Source organism: Anguilla anguilla, chromosome 16, assembly GCF_013347855.1.
Source record: "Anguilla anguilla isolate fAngAng1 chromosome 16, fAngAng1.pri, whole genome shotgun sequence".
NCBI classification, from domain to species: domain Eukaryota; kingdom Metazoa; phylum Chordata; class Actinopteri; order Anguilliformes; family Anguillidae; genus Anguilla; species Anguilla anguilla.
In genome coordinates, this window is record NC_049216.1 from 17,455,804 (window position 1) to 17,479,657 (window position 23,854).

Consider the following 23,854-nt stretch of genomic DNA (forward strand, 5'->3'; position numbering starts at 1 on the left):
CTCATAAAATGCATATCCATTTGTGTGTGGATATTAAGTTTCATTTATTTAATTCTCAATATAGCACCAGCACAAAGAATTTGGATGCGTGCATCTTTCTTGATATTCCACAGGGCTGAGCAAATTTTACGCTACACAAACAATTCAAAAATACAAAAATTGTATTTGACCAAAAACGTTTATTTCTTAGGCATTACATTTACAACTGTATACATGAAAAACAATAGAAAATCGTTTAAAAACAGTCAATTTACAGCTCGAAAAATGAAATAGGCTACCGTCCAAATCTCCAAGTTTCACCCTCCGAAAAGACAACCAAGTCAATGTACACAACATTACATGCATCTATTCATAACTCCCATTAATTCCTGTCGAAATCAAGCTGGCCAATTTCCATATTTGCTGTGGTCCTTGAATTAAAGTTTGAGTTGTAATCTCAAGGGACATTTCTTCCATAAAATCCCAAACTAAAAAAAAAAAAAAAAAAAAAAACATAACATAGAAGCTTATATTGTAAGGAATGGGATCGATTTGGGCCTTGTAAAAGAAAATCATACTTGCTCTTACTTTTGGATAACATTTTAAAAAAGGCAGCATAGCAATTAATTCAATCATAGTAATTAACGCTTTGATATCTGCGAGAAATATACACCCAAACCGATACATGCCAATCATTGTGAAAAAGAATATATTTGATGTCAATGTTCATAATCTGGAACGAAAATTCCAGGTATGGCTCTGGTCTTTGCACACTGGCAGTACTAATACAGCTGACACTATTCTTTGATTCACATTATTTAATTTCCCTCTAAAACATGACAATTTATTTTTAAAGCATTTAAGGAGGCAAGCAAGGACAGTTGATTGATGGTACACCATTTAACACACCAACATGCAAGGATTAAATGTAACCTCTGTGACATAGATTTTGTCATCTGTAAAGCATTAACACTGGGCCATACATCAATCTTAGTCTTCCAGTTTTTTAAAAAAGAATTTTTAATTTTGAAAGTCAATTACTATAATTACTCTGGACTGTTTTGGGGATGTATATATACACAATCCTACTGAAGATAAGACAATAACAAGCTGAAGAATACAAGGGTAAAAACAGACCTTGAAATGATTGTGAGGGAAAACAGAAATTTAATAAAAAGCCTTGTAACCACAGAATTTGATATAAGCAAGAAATATTCACTCCACTACCACTGATAATGGTTATCAGCATTGTGAACTCTTGACATTGCTATGATGATGACAATTTTACAAATGAAAATTTAGCAAAAAACAGGGCATTGGAGTACTAACACATTTGTTAGTTTTATCTGAACTAAAATCACTTGCTTTTTAAATCATAAGCCTAGACTAGGTGTACCTAAACTTTCTATATTACCTATATCATTTCCCTTCAGAGTATTTCTTTAATTGAGATGACATGTTCCTAATCAAAAAGTACCAATATACATTTAAAATATATTTAAAGGCCGTTACGAAATCAAGTAAATACCAACACTTTGCAACAAGGAATCAAACTGATACAAGTAAAGCAGAAAAGTTTGAATTCACAAGCAAGGTCACAATTTTTCATGTACCCATGCCAACAGTACTGGAATCCATGAATATAGTACATCATAATTTGTAAGTACAGAATTGAATGTATAGGAAATGTAACTGATCTGCTTCCCATACTCCATATACATTCAATATGCAGTATTTTATGATGGTGCAACAGCAAGTTAACGTGAATTGAAAGTCTAATATAAATTAATTAGCTCATGGAGTGGCATAAATACATTTACAATTAGGTGAAATATGGATATAATGGATCTTATCCAGGTTGCCAAGATTTTTCAAAAGGACATCAGGTCCTCTAAACGATTCACTATACACCCACTGAGGAGATCTCAGACGAAATTTATTATATTGTTCTCACCCTCAATCTATATTTATTTCTATTAAAAAGGCACTAACCCCCTCAAATAAATTTATACAGTCAAACCAGGGCTTGATTCATTTGATCCTCCAGTTCTACTGGCTTTGTCTACACAATGCATCCCTTGTCATGTCTTTTTGTTCAATATATTAACATGTAATTCAGTGACTGTAAATAACAGGCTGTTATTTACAGTTACATAGAGTTGGTTTTTGATATCGACAGTTCTTAATGACCCCCCCCCCCCCCTCCCCCCCTCCCCCCCTCCAGATATGTCCCAGATCTTTCAGGCCTGGTCACGATTTCTCACTCCCAAAGCTGGTAGAGTTAAGAGATGCAACAGAGAGGCAGAGCTGAGGCGTTTACTAGCCCCCCTTTGCTAGCCCTCCTATTCCCAGCACTACAGCCATGCAGAGCTGCTGCCAGGCCCATAACCCAAAACAAATCTTACCGACCGCTCCTGGCCGCACCCACAGATGTTCCAGAAGGCTCAGTCAAAAGGGTAACCAGATCCCAATAGTACAGACATAGGACATATATTATATTAAAAGAAAAAAAAAAAAATGCCAAAATGGCCAAATTCACACCATGGACTATCACAAATAAAGAAATTATATTTATGATTTGCGAAGGGGTGGCCTGTAAATTAATTAGCAGTGATGTGGCCTGCTATTGTAAAATAAAAAGGGTAGCATGCATTCAAGACAGAGTGGAAACATTTTCTATTCAGTGCCAATATCAACTTCTTTTGAGCCAAAGTCTCCTCACTATAACATCTCAGCACTGGGATGCCACAGTCGAACCTCAGTTCCATTCAAACTTAACTTAGAGTAGTTACTGAGGAGAGAAATATTGGAAAACTATCAAAAGAAAATACAAAAAAAGTGGGGGGAAGCAACAGAAACCTTCATGTCCTCCATATTACATAAGTAAGATAAAAATGAAAACTTCAAAAATAAACACACCCCCAACGTATTGTACCTGTACTTACTGCAGCCCACTGCAGCTGACTCCATACCTTCAGCTCCCCAATACAGCAAGGGTCATTTCAACGCTCCAGTTTCAGTGCCTCTGCTATTCATTGGCCGCAGCTCCTATTTTTTTAAAACTCAAACCTTGTCAAAGTGACTGGAGCGTTGCCTTATGGTGAACAGACTGAAGTTCCAGGATGGTGCATGGTCACGAGGGAAAGGGTGACGAGTCAGAGGGGGTCAGGGTTGGAGGAACAGGGGGAGGGGGGTTCTCTAGTTCCTCTGGAACGCTCCTTGGGCGGCGGAGGAGGCAGCGGTAGACGCAGCAGTCTGGAAGCTTCTGTTAGTGAGGACACCCTGAGAGAACTCCTGCTGGGCCTTCTGGAAGCTGGCGCCTGTCCGCCGGTACATGGAGTGCACCTAAGGGTGGCAGAATTCCCATAATTCAGCCTACTTCCTGCTCAGAAGTGCCCACTGAGCTAAGGCAGAACAGGAACACCATAAGCATTGCAGTGACCATGTGCTTTCAATCAGCAACTCCTATGAAACGATCAAAAAGGCTTGCACTGCACAAAACGAAGACTGGGCCAAATCAGTAGACCTCAAATAAGAAATGGTAGTTCCACTGATTCTGGGGTTAACTCTGCCACTAGCAAACATTAATTAAAAGCAACAATAAAAACAGACGTGCACTAACCAAAGTCTTTTTCTATGCCATACTATAAAAGTAAAAACGAAAAAAGAACCAAATAGATGGAAGTGTTTCAAACAACAAAAGCACTTGCAAACATGGATGCAATGGATGAAATTATTATTATTATTATTATTTTTTTTTTTTTTTAAGCTGATCATGCCTGAACGTGAAATATTATTTCAATAGCTGTACACTGGCCATCTTAAAAGGTCACCAGATAATGGATCTCTCCTCACAAAAACATTTATGAAACTGACCAGGAAACATATTAGGAATCCCGTGATATACGTACAACATGGATTTTGTTTTAAGGAGCTCATATACGTACCATTTTAAGTAAGATGACGGACAGTACAGCACAGATTGTGAAGAGGCCTGCCACCACCATCATGACAACAGCAACAGCGATGTTTGTTCCGATTACTGAAATGGCAGATATCCAGCCACTGGAACAAAAGGAGGTGATCAATGGGTTCTTAATGCTTACAAAGAGTATATTCTGCAATCAAGACTGATGTTCAGAAGGTCACACATTTGCAGTTTTTGACTCAAAATTGGTGACAATGGCCAACATTGGAGGTCTGTAAAATCACCCAAGGCATACATGAACAAATGTGACACAACAGAAGCATGACAGACAGCAAAAACTCTACAAGTGACTGAGGGGACAGCCCCCTCCCAGTTCCAACGACATCACATGACAGCTCCCATTCTGAAGCTAAACTTCGATTCTATTTTTTAGTCTATTTTTTTCCCCACTTGTTGTGGATGAAAATTAGGAAACAAAATGGCACAAAGCACCACGCAGCTACAAAAACTACAGCTTTCAAATATTGAATAAAAATTTAAAAATAAAGAACAGCTTATAAATTTCAATAAGTATTTCACTGCAGTTTGTTGGGGTAAATAGCAGTGTTGGGTGTGGCTGAATATGTGACTCCACTTTAGCAGTACACCATTTTGTTTCCAAGTGAGAGAGAAAGCTTATGTACAGTAAAACAGGTGAAGGACAGAGGGGAGTTAGTGGAGCAGAACAGAGTGGCTGACACTTACAGAGAAGCCGCCAGGAAACAGAGCACAGCAGCAGATTAGACGGCAGGAATCTGTCAAAGAGATGGCAATAGGAGAGGAGGTACAGGAGAGAGCCCGCGGCCTAGCATGCACGTACCCACACCGACACAGAGGAGAGCCCGAAAGCACACTGTGAAAGCACTGGTGCAAACACACACAAAGCCACAAACAAATATGAACACACACACACACACACTGGGGTGCACACATTGACACAAGCAGCTGTGCTCCCTCTCACACATACATGCACACACACACACACACACACACAGTTAAATGCAAAAGTATTGGGAAAGTTGTGTCAAATGGGTTGTTGTCAAATTTGTATTTCAAATGAAACAACGATTGAGGAAAACTCAATGTCTCCATTTATTTCATGTTTTTTTTTTTTTTTTTTTTAAAAGGATATTGAACTATATTAAAACAACAAGCTTACACACACACACACACACAGCCTGAAGAGGTAACCATGTCACCTTGTCCATGAGGACCTACCTGTTTCCCCACTTTGGGATGCCCACGCTTTGGATGATGAACACCACCACTTGGATGAAAAAGACGAAGAAGAAGAAGAAGAAACTGAAGGAGCTGTCAGACCTGGAAGGCAAACGAGAGATGACGATTGACTCATTCCAATTCCAGAGATGAGATGTGCAATGCCCAAATCTGTTCGCTACAGAGGGTGCTGTTCCACTGTTGTCTATGGAAAAGGAAACTGCACCCTTCACACTCCGGATACTTATCACAGCATTTCACAGCATGCACATCTCACCTACGTTCACTTAAGCGAATGATTGCTCATCTGGCCCCTTCACTTCAATAGGGTAGGCCATGTCATTCATTTCTAAATGACCTATGTGAAAACTGTGAAAACATTTGCTGGGTGCCTGTTAACCTGACTGTGGAAAGCACGTTCTGCCATATACTCTATACACTATACAACAGGAAATTCTTTAAAGCCACTGTCTCTCTCTTTTTCAAATGTAGTGATATTATCATTAAATTATTTTCTAAAATAATCAATGAATGGGGCAATTGGCTATCAGTGACATGAGTTGGTGGTTCTAAATTAAAGATGTATATATATATAAAATGGATTGGCTAAAAACCAATTTGGCCAACATATGTTATTAGCCTACAAATTACAAATGTTTAACAATACTATTCCAGTGTGCGGAATAGATTTAGTTTTGAGTGTGATAGGATACTCCCACTTTAACAACAAGAGAAATATCAACATCAGCCCTTTGTACTCACTTCAACTGGAACGCTGTACTGATTTCCTGTTTCCATGTATGGTGAAATATACACATTTCATACTCAAATGTACAATTTACTTTAGACAGAAAATGAACGCATTTCTTAATAGTTCATAGAAGATGACAATAGAGAGTATTCTGTTCAGACAATGGGAAAGTAACTTGGTGAAAGCTCACTTGAAGGCTTTGTAGACCGGCCTGTACCAACACAGGAAAGAGCAGGGGGAAAACAGGATGAACCACAAGATGGCCAGGCCAAAGTCCACACCATAAGCCGCGTCCACAGTGAAATAGGCCAGACAAGCCAGGACATTCAGGAACAGAGTCACACAGTTAACTGGAAAGAATAGAAAAAGATACTTTCAGTGAGTATGCATCTCCATAGAGGTAACATGTCTCCCAAACTAATATTCTCACGTGGAACTGCTAATTTGCAAGTCTTATTTGAAAAATATTTGTTTCATGGCTCAACAGCAAAGTTGACAGTTAAGCCACCTTTAACATTTTGCTCAGCACTTTGTCATTATTGCAGTTTAGCGGCCATTTGAGTGCCTGATCATACCCATGCCCCCTTACCGAAATAACTTATTTATTGTACAATGTGGAAAATACCCATTCTAACACTGTTCATCCATCTGTGTTGAACGTACAGTATGTAATGGTAGTAACTGTAATTGAGCATATAATACTTGCTGTCATCAGTCAATAAATCTTATTTCAGAAATCTAAGACATGGTGGTCAGCTGGCTGAGTACACAGATAAGCAGTGAGAACACGTAGCATACTGCTTACCAATAGCACACTTGATATCATTAAACCATTATACCATTAAAACATGAATATCACAAAGGCAACAATATATAGGAAAGGTCAGACGTCAATACAAAGGAACTATCCAAGTATGGTTCACTTACACATCCATAGGTAGTACATCATCTTGCAAACTTTTTGATATTCGAGGGGAATTTCCTCAGAGAAATCCTGGTAGAAGCAAGGCTTTATTGGAAAGCTCTTGGGAAGAGGTGGCCAATTATTTTCTCTTCCTATAAAACAATAAAATAACCAATAGATTATTATATTAACATTTTATTTTCCAGTGAAACATTTTTATAACAGCATCATTCACAGTAAATGTCTTCCTTGGCTATCACAAATTATGCATTGGCCAGGAAGAGCTACAAGCCAGTCAATGGTACCAATATGGACAAAATACTAAGTCAATAATTTTTTCGCCTACAAGAACAAGTTGCCGCAACAGGAGTTCTTTCTTTGCCTAATGGCTCCCCATGTGCAAATTTGTTAAGCTATTGTGTCATTTGGACAATATTTAAATTTTTTGTGGAAGAATCAGGGATAGTTTGCATCACTGTATCTCATGCGCTTAGTGGACGATGCGGACCAGGCCTGGACTTCATGACCATATAAGGGCCCCCCCCCTTTCCTACTGTGCAGTCTCTGGCTCAAATTTGTACAAATCTACCAAACCATGGTGGAACGAAAACTGCACTTCTGCAGTTTCAAAACGCTTTTCACAAGCCCATGGAAAGTCAATGGGTGTCCGTATTTTTTTCTACAGTCTATGGTCCCACCGCCCAGTCAGCAGGCAGACATTCTGAGACAGACTGAATAAGCAGCTGTTCGGCAAATGCAAATGAAGTTCCCCACATCTTCCTACATGTCAGGGGAACCCTTTCCAGAGCATCTGATTCTCTCTAGCTTTAATGCCTGAAAAAGGGAACAAATGGGGCCCACATGGAACCTGAATAATTTACACCAAATAATGTTGTGTAAAAAATTTCAGACCAGTATTTTTTTTTTAGTGATGGGCTAAACCAAAACATGCAAAGAGTATTGCGTCACATATTTTGAAACCAACACTTTCAATGGGTACGGATCCCAGATCACACGTTTGGCTCTTGCTCAGGGATGGCCCAGAGATGACATCGTCTCATCACATACCAACAGCCTCGCCGTGATTGGCCACTTGCGAAACAGTCTGTGAAGCGTGTCACTCACATCTGTGCGAGTATGACTTGCAAGCGGTGGCTGACATCATGTGTTTCGAGGAGCACACGCGTGTCTGTGCTCTACCAAACCACAAGCAGAGGTTGTGGAAATGAACGCTGATAAGTACAGCTGGGCATTTCAAAATTGGGGAGAAAAGAGGAGCAGCATATGATAAAGTGGAAAAAAAATGTAGCAATCGTAAAGACAATGGCAAGCTGCCAGGAGGCTGCTGAGGTACACATGCTCTTTGCATTATGTGGGAGCTCTACTCAACTGCACAACCAGGAGGAATTTACCCAAGTTTTAGGAGCTCTCTCTCACAAAACAGGGCATTGGCATCTTTGGTCGTTTGCATTATCATCAGCAGATAGAACACCGTCTTTTCATATTTGCATGAATATTTCCTTTAAAAACAAGCTTGTATGAACCCAGCAGCAGACAGTTTGTCTTTCTTTGGCCGCACATCTGCGAGCAGTTGACTGGAGTAAGAGCGGCCACCGAGGAAGGAAACAGAAGCACAAACACGAGCATGTGACGCGTGGAGCATTCTTCTGATTAAACGCATTGTTCCTCTTGTTCGGTCGTCTGTAAAGGATGCAGACCACAGATTTTCACAGTCACACTGTAACAGACCCGCTGTTCGGCCACAAAGACGCCATTGAGGTGAAGCTCTGGGACTCCAGCTCTAGCAGGGCCCTCTCCCCCCCCCTCTCCACACCGTTGATATCCTGTTACTGTTATGTCCCAGCTTCCCCTCAGTGCTGCGTGGCAGTTGCACTTTTGGTGAAACTGGAGCTCCCGGAGCAGACAATCCTCACTCACAGCAAAATGGCCACTGGGTGAAAAATGAAACAGCGGAGACGCTGCTGGTGTTTTCTTTTAACTTCATCTTTTTTCAGCTTTGCTTTTGGTGGTAAACCAACCACTGGCCTGAAAAGTTGTGGTTGTGCCTAGAAATTCTGTATGGAAACAGTGTCGTTATAATATTACTACTTTACCATAAAAACATATCAAACCAGCCCTAACCACCCCACCCACTCAACTAAGTATGTGGGCAGCCTCGTGTGAGCCTTGCTGTCCCAGATTTGGTCTCACTCATACTCCTTTCACACACAAAACCAGAGCTTGACATGTGATATTGAACACAGGTTCAACCTGAATTTGACTCATTCACACCACACGATGGTCATGGGTAAGTCCAGTACTTACCCATGACCATCGTGTGGTGTGAATGAGTCAAATTCCTTGCCGTTCACACAAGACCCTGGTCCGCAAGTTCACTTCGTACATGTTCAGTGTTTTCCTGCTAATACAGCTTGGTAGCCAGCAGGCTAATTGATACAGTGTAGTCAGCTATTCCGCGGTGCGAAGAATAACCCTTTCAGACCAAAGCAGAGTCGTGTCAAACCCACAAAAATCCCAGGTCATGAGCAGAGTTGAGGACCCGGTCTGATAGAGCGGGCTGACCCTTTCACACTGACGCCAAACGCAGGGTTTTACCTGGGACGTTGCTTCTGTGTGAAAGGGGTATCATGGTCACACTATCCCATGAGAATGACTATGGTGAAGTCATGTGGATCGCTAGGCTAGGCTCACCCAAAATGGGGTTCCCTCAGTGGAGGAGGGGCTAATGGTGGCCCAGTGGGACCAGGAGGAGCTCACCTGTGGAGGCCCCCCTGCTCTGGAGCTCCTGCTCCTTACGGTCCAGCTCGGCCGCTTTCCTCTCCAGCTCCTCCTGCTGCCGCAGCAGGTTGGCCTGGGCGACGGCCGCAGTGGCCTGGGGGGGGGGGAAGGACGGAGTGGGGGTCACACACCAGCAAAGCTACCGCCTAACCACCGCTGCCGATAGCTTGGTACATACCAACCACACGACACAGTACTTAAACCTTCAGCACAGCTCCGGATTCCATCCACCACACACACACAACCGGTCAGAACACTGCTTTTAGTATGAATCTGCTTTACGTAATGAGGACTGACTTTAGATCCAAATTCAGATCTTGCTCTGAACTAATTACAAGTGTGTGGGGATTTTACACCAAATCTACTAAATGGCTTATAAGCACACATTAGTTCATCTCCCCTGCTTTTTTAACACTGCTGGAAGTAGGCATGAAATCCTGTTTCAGTAGAATAATCCCCAGGCCCTGACCCTCCTTGGAGACCGGATTCAGTTTCTGAATCCGTTGTCTCAGTTGAAAAACATACACAATGACAGAGCAGTAACAGAGACCCACTGCATGTTCAACGGCACTCAGCTCTGCCACAGACGTCACTACCAGGAAAATTCACCATCATAAATTCATAAACAATCAGAGAGGCGGGATCATAAACACTTCTATCTTACAACTGGATTAAGCTTCCATAAAGATTCTGTGCAATGAGTATAATAATACTGTAACCGTAAGTCTGGATAAAATACCAACATGTGAGCAGCCTCTTAAAAACCACACACAGCAAGACTCAAACCACAACACAAAATTACATAACATTACATTACAGGCATTTGGCAGACGCTCTTATCCAGAGCGACGTACAACAAAGTGTATAACCATAACCAGGAACAAGTATGTCGAAAACCCTAGAGAGAAGTACCGGTCCAAGTGCAGGGAACAACCGCATAGTTCAACTTGGACCCTGAAGGTTAAACTGATTAACACTAACACAAACGAGAACAGCAAGAACGCAGTCTATGCAAAAATACAAGGAGTAGTTAAGACAAGTGCATTAACTAAGTTAACTAACTAACTAGTTCCTTCTTTTTTTTTGTAATTAGTTCAACTTCCTCTTACAGAATCTTTATTGCTACATTCAGGTTCCAGGCATCCTAGCATGGTTATTATGTCACTTCAGCCATTTTATAAAATGTTTTCTGGCGTATTTCATCTATTTCCAAAAAACAGTGTCATACAAACACTGTCACAGCAACTAAGACTGAGTCAGCAAAATATACTCAATAGATGGGTGCCATACATAACGGTTAATGAGCTTAAACATTTTATTAGGGTTTCACAACATTAGGTCTTATCTTGGTATTTTACAGTACATTATTGACTAATACACTGCCTATTTTGCTCATTGATTTTGATGTTATTTTGTTGTTTCATTTCCTACTTGTACACTTGTACAAGTGTTCATTGTACCGTCAATTAGATTTAGAAAGACTTTTATTATGCTTTTGAAAGTGTTTTGAAGGTGTGCTTTGGTCACACGCTCGAGTTTCTTTACCACACCAATAATCAGGATGCATGTCACTGAATCAGCCTGAAGTGATCTGAAGCATCACAGACCTGTGGACTGGGCTCCACTGACGGCTGCAGCACAGCAGGCTGGGAGGAGGGCACGGTTGCAGGAATCGTGGTCCCATCTTGGTGGACCTGGCCAACATGCAGAGTCAGAGACACATTAACATTACAGAGGAAGTGCCCGATGCATCCCATACAAAATACCCTTTTATGAACCCGTTTGTTAGGTACTTTATGCAAAAGCCAGCAAGGGTCTACCGTGTACCTCACATGCCAGACACAAACGTCTACACATGACTTAGGCGCTTACACAAAGGGAATTTTCATTGACAATTCAGTTAGGCACTGCACTTCATACAGAAGACACCTTCAATGACGACATGAAAAGACATCTTCACCTAAGCACTAACTCAAACGGAACACACCGCACGTTTACACGCTTGCAGACACGGCACTACAGATGAGGAATGAGCCCGGCGGGTCGATCTTACCGCTGCTGTGGTATCAGAGAAGGGATTGAATTCCTCGATGTTGTCTACGCCAGTGCTAGTCGCTTGGGTTACTGCAGGATCCTGTAACACACATTAAGCAGAATATTGCTCATTTGTGAAAAATCACATTTACACAGTCTCACAAACAGCAGAAGGTGAACTGATTGGTCCCATAACCCATACAATTTGCAGCAGCAATGACCAAGTTCAAAATTCCAGTAGTGAATAGGGTGCAAGACAGATTTTTACCTGCCACACAGTTTAAAAAAATAATAGATTTAAAAAACTGTTTTTATGATAAAATGTTTGTAAAAATGTGCAGGATTTCATTGTTTTCCAAAACACTGTCAAGACATGTAGAATAACTCAGTTATTGGCCAGCCAATAAAATAATAGGATTTATACAATTTGTTCTCTTTAATAAATGGTATTTTAACCTTTTTTTTTTTTTTTTTTTTTTTTTACAGTGATGGATCCCAACTGGGCCAAAAACAGTAGCAGGTCACTATTATTTAATATCACAGAATAATAATACTAAGACTAATGCTTAGAGGATTAATAACTGTCACAGAATGCTTGTCATCATAACACATGATGACCACCATTTCTGATGACTGCAAAATAGCCACTATTTACAGGGATGTATATTGAACTCCCAATGCAGGTTTTTCGCACAGTAGCAGGTTAGAATATTGGAAGCATAACCTACCTTTACAAGACTTCCGTAAACACTTGGATTAGCTAAACCTGCAATGCCCTGGGTATGACTCGTCCATCCCTGTTGTTAATGACTATAGTGCGTCTTTGGATTTGTTTACTATAGTAACAAGGTACAAAGCAGAATCCATAATTCTTAAATGTGATTATCACTCACATACAAAGACATTTGATACACATGCTGCTGCATGTTCTTTGGGGAGAGGAAGGGCCTTAAACAGAAACTGGTTGCTCTACAAATTAGGCAATCTGCTACCTCTATACTATAAAATCACAATACCTTTTCAAAAAGACGTGGGGGCTAAAGTCCACACCACAGAGGTATGGCCACATGGAGGAAAGCACTTCCTTCTTGAGGATGTCACATGGTTTTATCACATTTGCGCATTACGTTCCTATATTGACACACCTGTAATCATTCATGTGTACTGTAGGCACCCACCTGGACCCACATCAAACTTCAGCAAACAATTCTATACCTATCTCTATATTTTAAAACCTGGAAGCATCTGTGAACAGCCAAGGGTAGACTACTAAAAAAGCGAACCCCCCCCCCCCAAAAAAAAATACCAGAAAGATTAAAGTGCCAAAGCTCAGTCAGTAGCAAGGACTGAACACTTGGTCGGTACGTTCCAAGTCAATAAAAGCAAACACAGTGCTACAAGCAAAAGGGAGATAAAATTTCCACCCAATTGCACAATGGTATTTGTGGCTAAGCCAGTTACATATTTAGTCACCATTTTGAAATGTCTTTGCAAAAAACTTACTTAGGGCAGGATGTTTCATCAGGAAAACGGCTCTACTATGCATAGAAAGTCGGAGAGTGCCGCAATCATATGAGCCAGTTTAAATCAATACCTTTTTATCCAGGGTACACGCAACACAGAGAGAGAACTCCCTCTCTTACCCACATGACAGCCACTGCAGAGTACAAGCTAAAGACCATACAGAACATTACGCAACAGGGGTCTGCGGCCAGAGATGGAGCTCTACAACTACAACAGTTACGTCAGTACAGTCTTTAAAGGGACGGATTAACACAGGTCAATCAAGGATTTCCAAACTGATTTTGCCACCTTGGTGCTGGGTCACCATTGCATTTTGATGTATGCACACCCAGTGAGTAATACATTCGGAAAGATAAAGCAATTTAAACTGAGGTCCTGCCTTCTGTGCAAACAGTGCTGTGACAGAAAGATTTTCATTAAAAATTCAAGAGTGTTATGCATGAACTCAAGGTTCACGAGCAACAGTGGTGGAGTACGATTTTTCCCCTTTCATTGCCCATCACCACCCCTAACTTCACACATCAGATTTAAGAAAATGACTTTGGAAGTGCATTAAGTCTATATGGAGAGCAATGTATGTATTTTAAAAACACACACAGATTTAGGGTGTAATTAATAATCAAAACAAACATATGACTGTATGTTGTGGCTAGGGTCTGGGAGTTTCTCATTGAGCCACACATTCCTGCAGTGCTGCACAGACGGCAAGGGCCAATGGTTGAAAGCATCAGAAGACCATGACTATCTACACCATATGTGCACCATATGTTTATGATGGCACAGTTTATTAGCCAACGCAGTTCTCCAAACTGCATACATGAGAATATTCGACATCAGAATTTATGTCTCCTTTACTACATATATATATATATATATATATATATAAAATCCTATACTTTATCTACAATTCTCAAGACAGTGGCTCAAAGAAGGCTGTCGGGACTATGCAGTATTTGTTTTCTCTCAAAGGGGACGGGTCCCACAGTCGACACTGACTCTGAATAGGCCACTGCTGCAGGCACGACTAATTTGCAGCACCATGAGAAAATTAGCACAGCCAATTGGTAGAGGGGCAGAGAGCCATGAAGTCAGGTGCTCCAGCAGAACACGAAAATGAGATTAGCCAAGTGGAAAAGTCATCTTAATCGTTGCACAGCACACCCATATACAGGATGAACGTACATTCATGAAGACAGTTTAATGTGCACAATGTATACATATGAAGACAGTTTGCCTTGTGTGTGGGTGGGTGGATGGTTTATGGTACTTTTAAAAGCAAGTAGATTGAAGTCAATGATGACCTGGAGACAGTTCTGGACAGAACCCCAGTTGTAAGAGCAATACATGTTATTTAAAATTAAGGCTAATATTTTAGGCCTACATTCTTTGCTAGAAGATAGTGTTAATAACGACTGGCATCACACGATTTCTTCTCAATACAACACTTCTTCCCACCCCCGTTATACTGCTATGTTCCTATATCAAACTTAAAGCTAAAGATGGCTTTTGTTTTTGCTAATCAGTTAGAAAACGAGCTAACAATATGTTGGATCCCTGCCGAGTGAACTAAGCGGTGAGCGTGAGCCAGTTACAGTACTATACCTGGCACAACAGGTTAGTCATTGCATTTTAAGTGACACTAGCTAGATAGCCGGCCAGTAGTTATACAATACATTTTCATACAAATAACACGATTCATCATAAGCCACTAGGCAACCTAATTCAACAAACTTCGAACAGCTTCGGTGGGAAAATTGAAAAGTGGGTCTCCGTATGCCAGCCTGCAATTTATTGAGTCAGTTTTTTTGCGCCTGAACGCCCAAGTCCCACTCAATTCTCTTATTAGGCCGAATATAACTGGATGGTGAACTCTCAATCATACCACGTAGCTATAGGAATGTCATCTGGGCCCAACCCAGCAACTAACCTAACAGGTTTGTGGCGTTTTCAGATCAAGTTTTAGGTTTTAGGAACCTTGTATCGAGTTTATTTTAAATGATAAAATCTCACCTGGAAAGGATTGACGTCCACTGGGTCAACAAAGGGATTGTTGACAAATCCAGACATTTTGAACGAGCTGTCTTCTCTCCCGAAGATAAACAATACTACCGAACTTTCCCTTGGGTGCGTTTCTGTTTCTCCCTTTCGACTAACTTCCTTAAAACGTACCAAGTGCGCATGCGTTGTGCGTATGACGAATCACGGTCAGTGTGACGAACGTGTAAAATTTATTTCGTTGTTCCCATAATACGCTCTATGGTTCAAGGCCTGTAAACCATAGACATATATTGTCTATGCTGTAAACGCCCGAGGTATCTGCGCTGTTTTCGCAGCTTTATGTTTTGTTGGCACAATTTACCTTTGATCCCACGCCAGAATACTAATTAAGCCTGTGCAGATCTTATATGGTTTTCGTACCCACCTCTTTTTTTAACCGTTCAGTTTATTGTGCTTGTAGTCGTATTTTTGACACATTTATGTCAGATCGCTATTTATAACGTGAAATAACTCATTAGCCACATTGTACATCAGTAATAGGATTTCCCATTCCCACCCCGAGATCGCCGGATTTATTAATTTACTAGTGTTTTAGTGTAAAATACCTGGTCAGTGTTTGGCCTGTCCTGTGAGCATTCTGGTTTGCCGCGGCTATCAGACATTATTCAAATAAGTAATTTCACAATGTGAAATTCAACCGGTTGCAACATATTCATACTGACTCGTCACATAGTTATTCAATAATGAATAATAATTTAGCTAGCCGTCAGATGATCGCTGCATATAGGGGAGAGCGGGGCAAAACCTAACGTGGCGTAAAAATCTAACGTTGTCTCCAAGAGAGTTCAATTAATATTTCGGGAGATATTGCCAAATTAGACGGTAACCGGAAAATAATGTACAGTCTTGCGATAGATTTTTACCAACATAGCCTAGGTAGGCCACAGAAAACATATACATGTTATCAAAAAATACAAGAAAATATAGAGTGTTTGTATCGAAACATGGAATTGTATTGACCTGCCTTAACTTTTACAGATATTAAGACTGTTAGGTGTAGCTACTTCGCCCAGCGTTAGTTTTTACCCCAACCTCGCGGTTAAATGCAACATTTCACTCTAGGTAAATCGGTCAGATTGCTTGTGAATGGTATGTCCCAGAAATTTAATTGTGGTGTGCAATCATAACCAATGGATGTAGGTTGTTTATATATATTTTTTTAATTGATTCGTTTATCTCTAGTAATGTTTTCAGAAATTAAGCCAAATACGAAAACCGTTAGTTATTTCCTAGCTCTCCCCTACACCTGAAACGGCCCTCGGAGTGTTTTGTAGTGACGTCATTAGATCCGTGTCCGACTCCGCCGATGCTGCAACCATGGAGGAAGTGAAAGGTCAGGCTGGTTCTGTGTACCGTACGATAATTTGTAAATTCTCAAACAGATTATAGTGTAACGACAACGCCGTGGGGTCTGTAACGACTAACGCAAGCGTGGGTCTGAAACGAAAAGAAACTGGGAAATCGCGATTTTATATTAACGGCGAAACAGCAAGCTAGCTAGATGGTTAGCTAGGCATACGTGACATCTCCAGTATGCTTTAGAGGGAATCGCTTAATCGGACAGCTCAGTAGCCGTTTGATAGTGAGTTGATACGAATCGACATTAAATTACAGGATAGCGATTTAGCTTATTGGGTATATTTACTTAAAATAAAGGAATTTTTCTTCAACGTTGCATGGATAGGTACAGTTCGACCAGATGCGGTAGTTTCAATGATCATAGCAGATTTGGTAGGGAAGGCTGGGTTGAATGACCAACAAGGGAACGTCCAAAAACTGCGTCCAATGTTTCTTTAACAAGGTGTCTTTGACATTGCTAGCGAATTTATGGAAAATATGAGTTAATATATTTAACGGAATCTCCGATGGTATGTATGGTTTGAGCCGCTCATTTCAAGTACGTAATGTAGCTTACACTTAACTGATTTATTTTTGACTTGCCGTATTGCATTTTTGTCATATCGAGTTTAGGATTCTGCATTCGTTTCGAAAGATTAACCTGCCCCATTTGTTTACCTTATGTATAATAAACTTTGTTTTTTCAGTATTCCCACTGGCATGTGCGGTTCAAAAATATGCTTGGGGAAAAGTGGGGCTAAACAGTGAAGTGGCTAAACTTGTTCTTGGAGGGGACCCACTGGCTGTAATTGAAGATGACCAACCATACGCTGAGGTGAGATCTTTTGATGGCTAAAGGTGACTTATTTTCATATGGGTTAAGACTCCTGTGGAAAAAATAAATCTGTTGTCTCACAATTTCTGTCTGTTGCAATCCAAAACCGTATGTGCTGTTGTTTAGGTTGATATTGAAACTCAATCAATTTTAATTGCATTGTTGTGCACTCTCAAAACGCGTTATTTTTTTTAAACACCATGTAAAAACACATTTTGTGTTACTTTCAACAGTCAGTGTTAAAAAGTCTTCCTTTGTAACACATAAATTGTAAATTTGTAACAGAAAGTAGTAACTTTGACACATTGTGTAGAAATGAACACAAAAGTGGTAACACAAAAAGTTTGTTAGCTGTTAACATCATCCTTTTTGAGAGCGTATTTAAGCCAAGCTCCTCTGCAATTCTGGGAGGGTGTCTGTTTGGTTCTGATAGACATCACGGGTTATTCTTTTTATAGACGTTATAAGTTTGAGACCTCAGTTGACATTTGTGTAATATTTCAGGGTCATGAGTCAGTGCTGTCTGCTCTCGTATTCACTGGTTAAGGAATTGAAACAGCATTAAGTACCCTTCCATAACCTAAGAATAAAAGTACAAACTTTAAATGGGACTAAAGGCTGCTTTATAGGGCTACACCACAGGGCAACCGTGGATGTTTGCAACAAAATTAAGTTTATGCTTTGAGTGACAGTCCATGCTGACCAGCCAAAGCTGACCATGCTCGGTTTAGGGGTTCGTCGATTTCATTATAGGGACATCGCCCAGAAGAATATAGAGCAGCCGTCATTCTTTTTCCCCAATAACTGTTGGCAGTATTTTTAAGTATTGCGTTGGGGTCTGTCAGCTAATTTTCTGAAATGAATATAGAATGTGGCTATTCACAGCCCTTTAACCTTGGATATGATTTAATCTTGTTGTTCACCCAATAATTAAACACTGGTGTTTCTCAGCTGTGGATGGGTGCTCACCCCAAAGGAGATGCTCTCATCAAAGACAATAGGATATCACAGCGGACACTGGGCCAGTGGATAGCAGATTATCCTGGATGCTTGGGGTCAAAGGTCAAAGACACCTTCCAAGGCCAGCTGCCCTTTCTCTTCAAGGTCCTTTCTGTAAACAATGCACTTTCCATCCAGGCCCATCCTAACAGGGTAAGCTGGGGAACCAAAAAATGGCATAACGCAATACTGTAGGTCACAAGATGTTATGACTTGTAATCTTGCTTGCTAATGGTATGTTGCTCATGGTTGTCCTAAGGACTTGGCAGCCAGGCTACACGCTCAGTTTCCTGAGCACTACCCTGACAGTAACCACAAGCCTGAGATGGCCATTGCTCTGACACCCTTTGAAGGTCTGTGTGGCTTCCGACCTGTTGAAGAGATCATAGGATTTCTGAAATGTGAGTGCCTTATAACAAATTTCAGATCTGAACACCTTGACTACCGTTATTTATTTAAAGCTACAGCGAATGAATAGTATGTCGCAGATTTATTTAACATTACTGTAAATCCGTGGCCAGAATGAGGGATAAAGCAACATTTTTCTCAAGAAATTGGCCTTTTGATGCTAGGAAATTATTCCACTGGTTGATCGACTACAGCAGTGGTGTCAAACTCTTTGCCATGGAGGGCCGTGTGTATGCAGGTTTTCATTCCAACCAATTAATGCTGCCTTAATTGAGTCCAATTACTCATTCAGCCATATGCGTTTAACTGCATTGAAGCACAGAATATAAGAAAATTTTTATTTAGACAATGCGGGTCACCATAGACGTCGGGTCACCATTGTGCACAAACCTGCATCCCTAATTCAGCAAATAATTTAACTAATTATATAATCAAGATCTGAGGCTGGAATGAAAACCTGCATACACGCGGCCCTCCATGGCAACGAGTTTGACACCACTGGAGCACGGACAGTGTAGGGTTATTTAACGTAGCATTTTGCAGCAGTTAAAATAGGGTCACAGAGAGAATGGCTGTTGACTGATCAAAAGCCACCTGAAAGTGTTCTGTCCATAGGAATCTTCACAAGAGTTAAATCCATTGGGTGCACAAACCTAATTCAGTCGCTTAATATCAGGAACTAAGAACAGTAGTCTCAATCATGCACTCACTCTCTCCTTTGTCTTATTTATTTGATTATTTTTCCATATTCCTGTAGTAAATATGGTGGTACGGAACACTGTGTTTGCATGAAAGGCCACTGCTGGGTGTTCTCAGGTTGTCTGCTCGGCCTGTGCTTTCCCGAGTACCTAACCTCCCCGTTTCCGTGCGACAGCCGTGCCGGAGTTCCACGCCCTGGTGGGCAACGCGGCGGCGGAGGAGCTGCAGAGCAGCATGGGGGACGCGGGCCGCCAGTCGCTCGCCCTCAAAAAGTGCTTCACCAGGATGATGAACTGCGAGAAGAAAGTGTTTGTGGACCAGCTCAACATGCTGGTGAAGAGGGTGTCTGAGGAAGGTGAGCACTGTGCAGAACATTAACTCAGTAGTGGCATTAGTGGTGGATGTCATTTGAAAATGAGTGTCGTCTTCCTCCCTTTCTAATATTAAAAAGAAAAAGTAGGGGCTTATTTCTTTTGATGAGAACAAACACTAAAAGGGATATGCAGTCTAGACATTATCTGTTTCTGATTTACCTGGGTGATGGTAAAAACATAAAGAGGCTGCATAGGCATAAATTGGACTGCAGACACTGGCAATATTTTATACAAATGTGTTTCATGTGTTTTGTTCTCTGTGTTCTTGATTCTTTTTTTTAAATGGGAAACATTGTAAAGCATAACAGTGGTCTGTTTTGGGGTTACTCTGACAAAAAAAAACAGTAAGACTGAAACAATGAGAAGTATCAAGGTTCATTGACATTAACAAAAGAAACCATTAATGTGCTTCTCCCCCTATTGTTCTATAGTGTCTAGTAACACAAACTGTAGTGATTATTTGCATTAGACGTAATGTTAACTTGGAATTTTGAGAAGGCCCTGTGACAGGTTAGACATATTTGGCATGTTGTTCTTCAACAATCCAGGGGCTGCAGGGAAGGACACATCAAGCAGTAATGGTGAACTGTTGCTACGGCTACACTCACAGTTTCCTGGTGACATCGGGTGCTTCTCCATCTACTTCCTGAACCGCGTGATGCTTCAGCCGGGGGAGGCCATGTTCCTGGGTGCCAATGAACCACATGCCTACCTATTTGGAGGTTAGAGGTCAACATCTCAGAAGCAGTTAATATTTTCTTGAAACTGCAGTACACCTTTTTTTAAATTCTTAAAAAATACAAGATTCAGCTTGGCACATATCAGACTACAAGAATGCACATTATGGACTGTTTTAGTCTACATCGCTGTCTGATGTATGGTGGTAGCAGCTTGCACTAGACTTATTGTTATTGTTTACTAGTATATTTTCCACTAAAATAAATGCACAGAACAGACGTATGAAGAGATTATATGCATAATAATAGATTGAGATATGTGTACGTATGCTGTGGCTCCTCAGCTACATTTTCTCTCCTCTGCTTGGTGTGCAGACTGCATTGAATGCATGGCCTGCTCGGACAACACAGTGCGCGCGGGCCTGACTCCCAAGTTCATCGATGTCAGCACGCTATGCGAGATGCTCAACTACAGCCCCGCCCCTGCTAGCAGCAAAATCTTTCCCTCTGTCCAGGACCCATCGGACCCCTGCGTCTTCCTGTATGACCCCCCCGTACCAGACTTCACTGTCATGAGGATAGAGGTGTAATGTCTTTTCTACTCGTTGTTATAACCAGTATATAATGTACAGTATATGCATGCCAACAATTATTTGTGCGTGCAGTGTAATGTGCCTGTGCCAACCACGTTCAGCAGTCTCTTCTCAGACCAGTCTTTTGCTCTGGTTTAGCCAGTCTCTGTAGCTTTTTGCATGTGCCTAGCTTCAGTTAAAACCTCTCTCTCTCTACAGATGCTTGAGTTCAGTGAATATCTCTCTCGCTCACTCTGTGCTGCTGTCTTGGTTGTGTGAATGTATCTGGCTCTCTTCACTCAATCTCTGTGTGGGTCTCTGTGTTCACTGCATGCGCTCCCTCCCTCTGTGTGCGATTCAGGTGCCTGGCTCGGTGAAGCAGTACACGGTGGCTCCAGTGGACTGTGCCGGCATCCTGCTGGTGGTGCAGGGTGAGGCCACCGCCACCACGGCCGGTTCCCTCTCCGACATGGCTCTGAGGCGGGGCTCAGTGCTCTTCATCTCGGCCAATGAGAGCGTGGCCCTGCACATCACCTCTCCCTCTGGCATGACGCTGTTCCGAGCCTGCTGCCTCTTATAGCGCCCTGTCATCTGTGCTACCACTCTGTCCAGTACCCAGAATGCCCCTGGCTTCCGTTCAGAAAGGAGAGCATAAGGCCAGGCAACCTGGGCTTTTAAACATCACACTATGGTCATTACAGAGTGTATTCCACATATGTTACAAAATTACATATTACACAGATACACACACCCAGACAGACATGCGCACACACACACACACACATACATAAATACATATGCACGCACATTCAGTTTTTCAGTGTGAACTTGCTGTGATTCATCCGGTCCTTAGGGTTATGTTTGCTAGGGATTCAGCTATGTGAGCACGAAAGCTGTATTCTGAGATTTTCTTAGTATAGCATTGTTCCTCGTACATCTCTCTGTATAGGTGCTTAGAACAAGGTATTCCTGATTGACCAGCATTTCTTCTCAACCCCCCACCCCCCCTTCCCCCTCCCCACAAAGAGGAGGCTGGGGGTAAAGACATTTCCATTCACTGTACAGGAATGAATGACAAAAACCCTCACATACTTCCTTTCTCTGCCTGATAATGACTTGTGGAAATACCAAGATAAGCGCTCATAGTTGGCATTATTTATGGTTCACCCAGTGGTCATGTGCCTGTGCATGCTTACACACTGATATCCAACACACTGATGGTCAACAGTATGCTGCAAATACATAAGATTATTTTTGAAATGTAACTGCTGTGAAATGTACAGGTTAATTAAGTGCTTCCTTCTCGTTCAAGTACAACATACAAATCTTAATTTACCCTATCAAATTAACGGCATTCATTCGGTTTTCCAGCTTGTTTTTCAGCACATATTTGTGTTTTATTAAATGTTAACATCAGGTGTATGGCATAAAGAAGGATGTACAAACACTGGTTATTGAGTTCGTCACACTGTGTATATAGGACTTGTGATTAGTTCAGAAATAAATATCCTTGAATTTTCCTGGTGGACGAGTTGCGAGGCATTAAACACACTCATTCTGTCATACTGTGTAAATGAGGGAAAAGCGTTCTCCAGCTTTCTCTGGATTATCACAGAGAAATGGTGAAATGAAGAAATGTTAAATGCAGTTCTCTGAGCTTTCCGTTATGATGGCTTTGGCTTATGTTTTTAGAACTGTGAATTTTATTAATCCTGAAACATGTCCTGAAGTTAACAAGCTTTTTTGGACTCATGACGTTTCTGAAGTTTCCACAGAGCAGTTGTGGGGTTGAGCGAGTACTGTTGTGTTTTAATGAAATGAAGTTTACAGTGATAACACTTGGAACATGACATTTAACACAGATAATTTCCCAAAGTGTCCACACATTTCCATAAGAAGACTGAATGAATCCATCTCATTATTTTATCCATTCAATGTTACTGAGTATTTTTTCCAACCTATAGATGCGTTACTTTGAGATAATTTGCACTAGAGCACTAAAGTATATAGATGACTTGAGGATATGTTATCCCCATCCCTAATCAGTTAATTGAGCACAATGCGTGAGAGACTTGATGTCCGTTGTGTTGAAAAAAATACCCCTGAGGTTTGAATGATGGCATTTGACCATGTGAGAATGCATACGTCTGCACAGGTACTGAATAAGGAAATGCATCGTTGGAATGAGTCTGCATTTTTGAGTATAGCATGGGTCTGTGAAGAGAACATATGTAATGTAATGCAGTGAATCCAAATAAACATCCTTACACTAATACTAGTGGTTCTGATTCAGTCTCATAACTGTTGCAGTGGAGTCTGTGTTCTTGCATGCATTTGAGATACTGTGGAGTGAGTTCCTGTGTGACTGCCACATTAATGCTGCACTAGTAATCCTGACCTGGTAAACCACCAACATTGACGATGTTTGTCTGATGCACAGGGGAGATGTAGGGGCATGCAGTATATAGAATTTACTGTGCTTTGTTCATTCTTCAGAAATATGCATTTTGTAGGGAGCTACAGTGTGTACAGCACTGGTACTGTGAATGAGTCCGACCGATGGTGCCTCTCCAGTATATTACCTCTGCGCAGAGGGGAGTGGATGGCTGGGTCCTCGGCTATGTCCACACAGGGCTTCTCTCCCTCATCTCCATCTAATGGGTGGTAATGTCAGCCTTCAACCATCAACACAAAGAGCATGACATGGCAGAAATACAA

The 23,854-nt window shown here is 41.3% G+C and overlaps 2 protein-coding genes across 4 annotated transcripts; one reads left to right on the plus strand and one right to left on the minus strand.

The window, feature by feature from the left end:
- Positions 1 to 159: 159 nt before the first annotated feature.
- Positions 160 to 15,352, minus strand: LOC118215385 (secretory carrier-associated membrane protein 2-like). Of its 2 annotated transcripts, XM_035396120.1 has the most exons (9): positions 15,187 to 15,349; positions 11,672 to 11,752; positions 11,226 to 11,312; positions 9,598 to 9,712; positions 6,843 to 6,971; positions 6,106 to 6,265; positions 5,165 to 5,266; positions 3,927 to 4,044; positions 160 to 3,324 (listed from the first exon to the last, which is right to left on the minus strand). In XM_035396120.1, the coding sequence occupies exons 1-9, from the start codon at positions 15,241 to 15,243 to the stop codon at positions 3,178 to 3,180; spliced, it is 996 nt and encodes a 331-aa protein (XP_035252011.1). In that variant the 5' UTR covers positions 15,244 to 15,349; the 3' UTR covers positions 160 to 3,177. The 2 variants fall into 2 exon arrangements, with proteins under 2 accessions (XP_035252011.1, XP_035252010.1); XM_035396119.1 differs by lacking the exons at positions 160 to 3,324; positions 3,927 to 4,044 and adding an exon at positions 4,094 to 4,701 and having other exon boundaries at positions 15,187 to 15,352.
- Positions 15,353 to 16,410: 1,058 nt separating this feature from the next.
- mpi (mannose phosphate isomerase) lies at positions 16,411 to 23,411 on the plus strand. 2 transcript variants are annotated; one of them, XM_035396790.1, is made up of 8 exons: positions 16,411 to 16,567; positions 17,280 to 17,407; positions 18,359 to 18,559; positions 18,666 to 18,807; positions 19,689 to 19,868; positions 20,436 to 20,609; positions 20,940 to 21,148; positions 21,498 to 23,411. In XM_035396790.1, the coding sequence occupies exons 1-8, from the start codon at positions 16,552 to 16,554 to the stop codon at positions 21,714 to 21,716; spliced, it is 1,269 nt and encodes a 422-aa protein (XP_035252681.1). In that variant the 5' UTR covers positions 16,411 to 16,551; the 3' UTR covers positions 21,717 to 23,411. The 2 variants fall into 2 exon arrangements, with proteins under 2 accessions (XP_035252681.1, XP_035252682.1); XM_035396791.1 differs by lacking the exon at positions 16,411 to 16,567 and adding an exon at positions 16,605 to 17,102.
- The last annotated feature ends 443 nt before the right edge of the window (positions 23,412 to 23,854 follow it).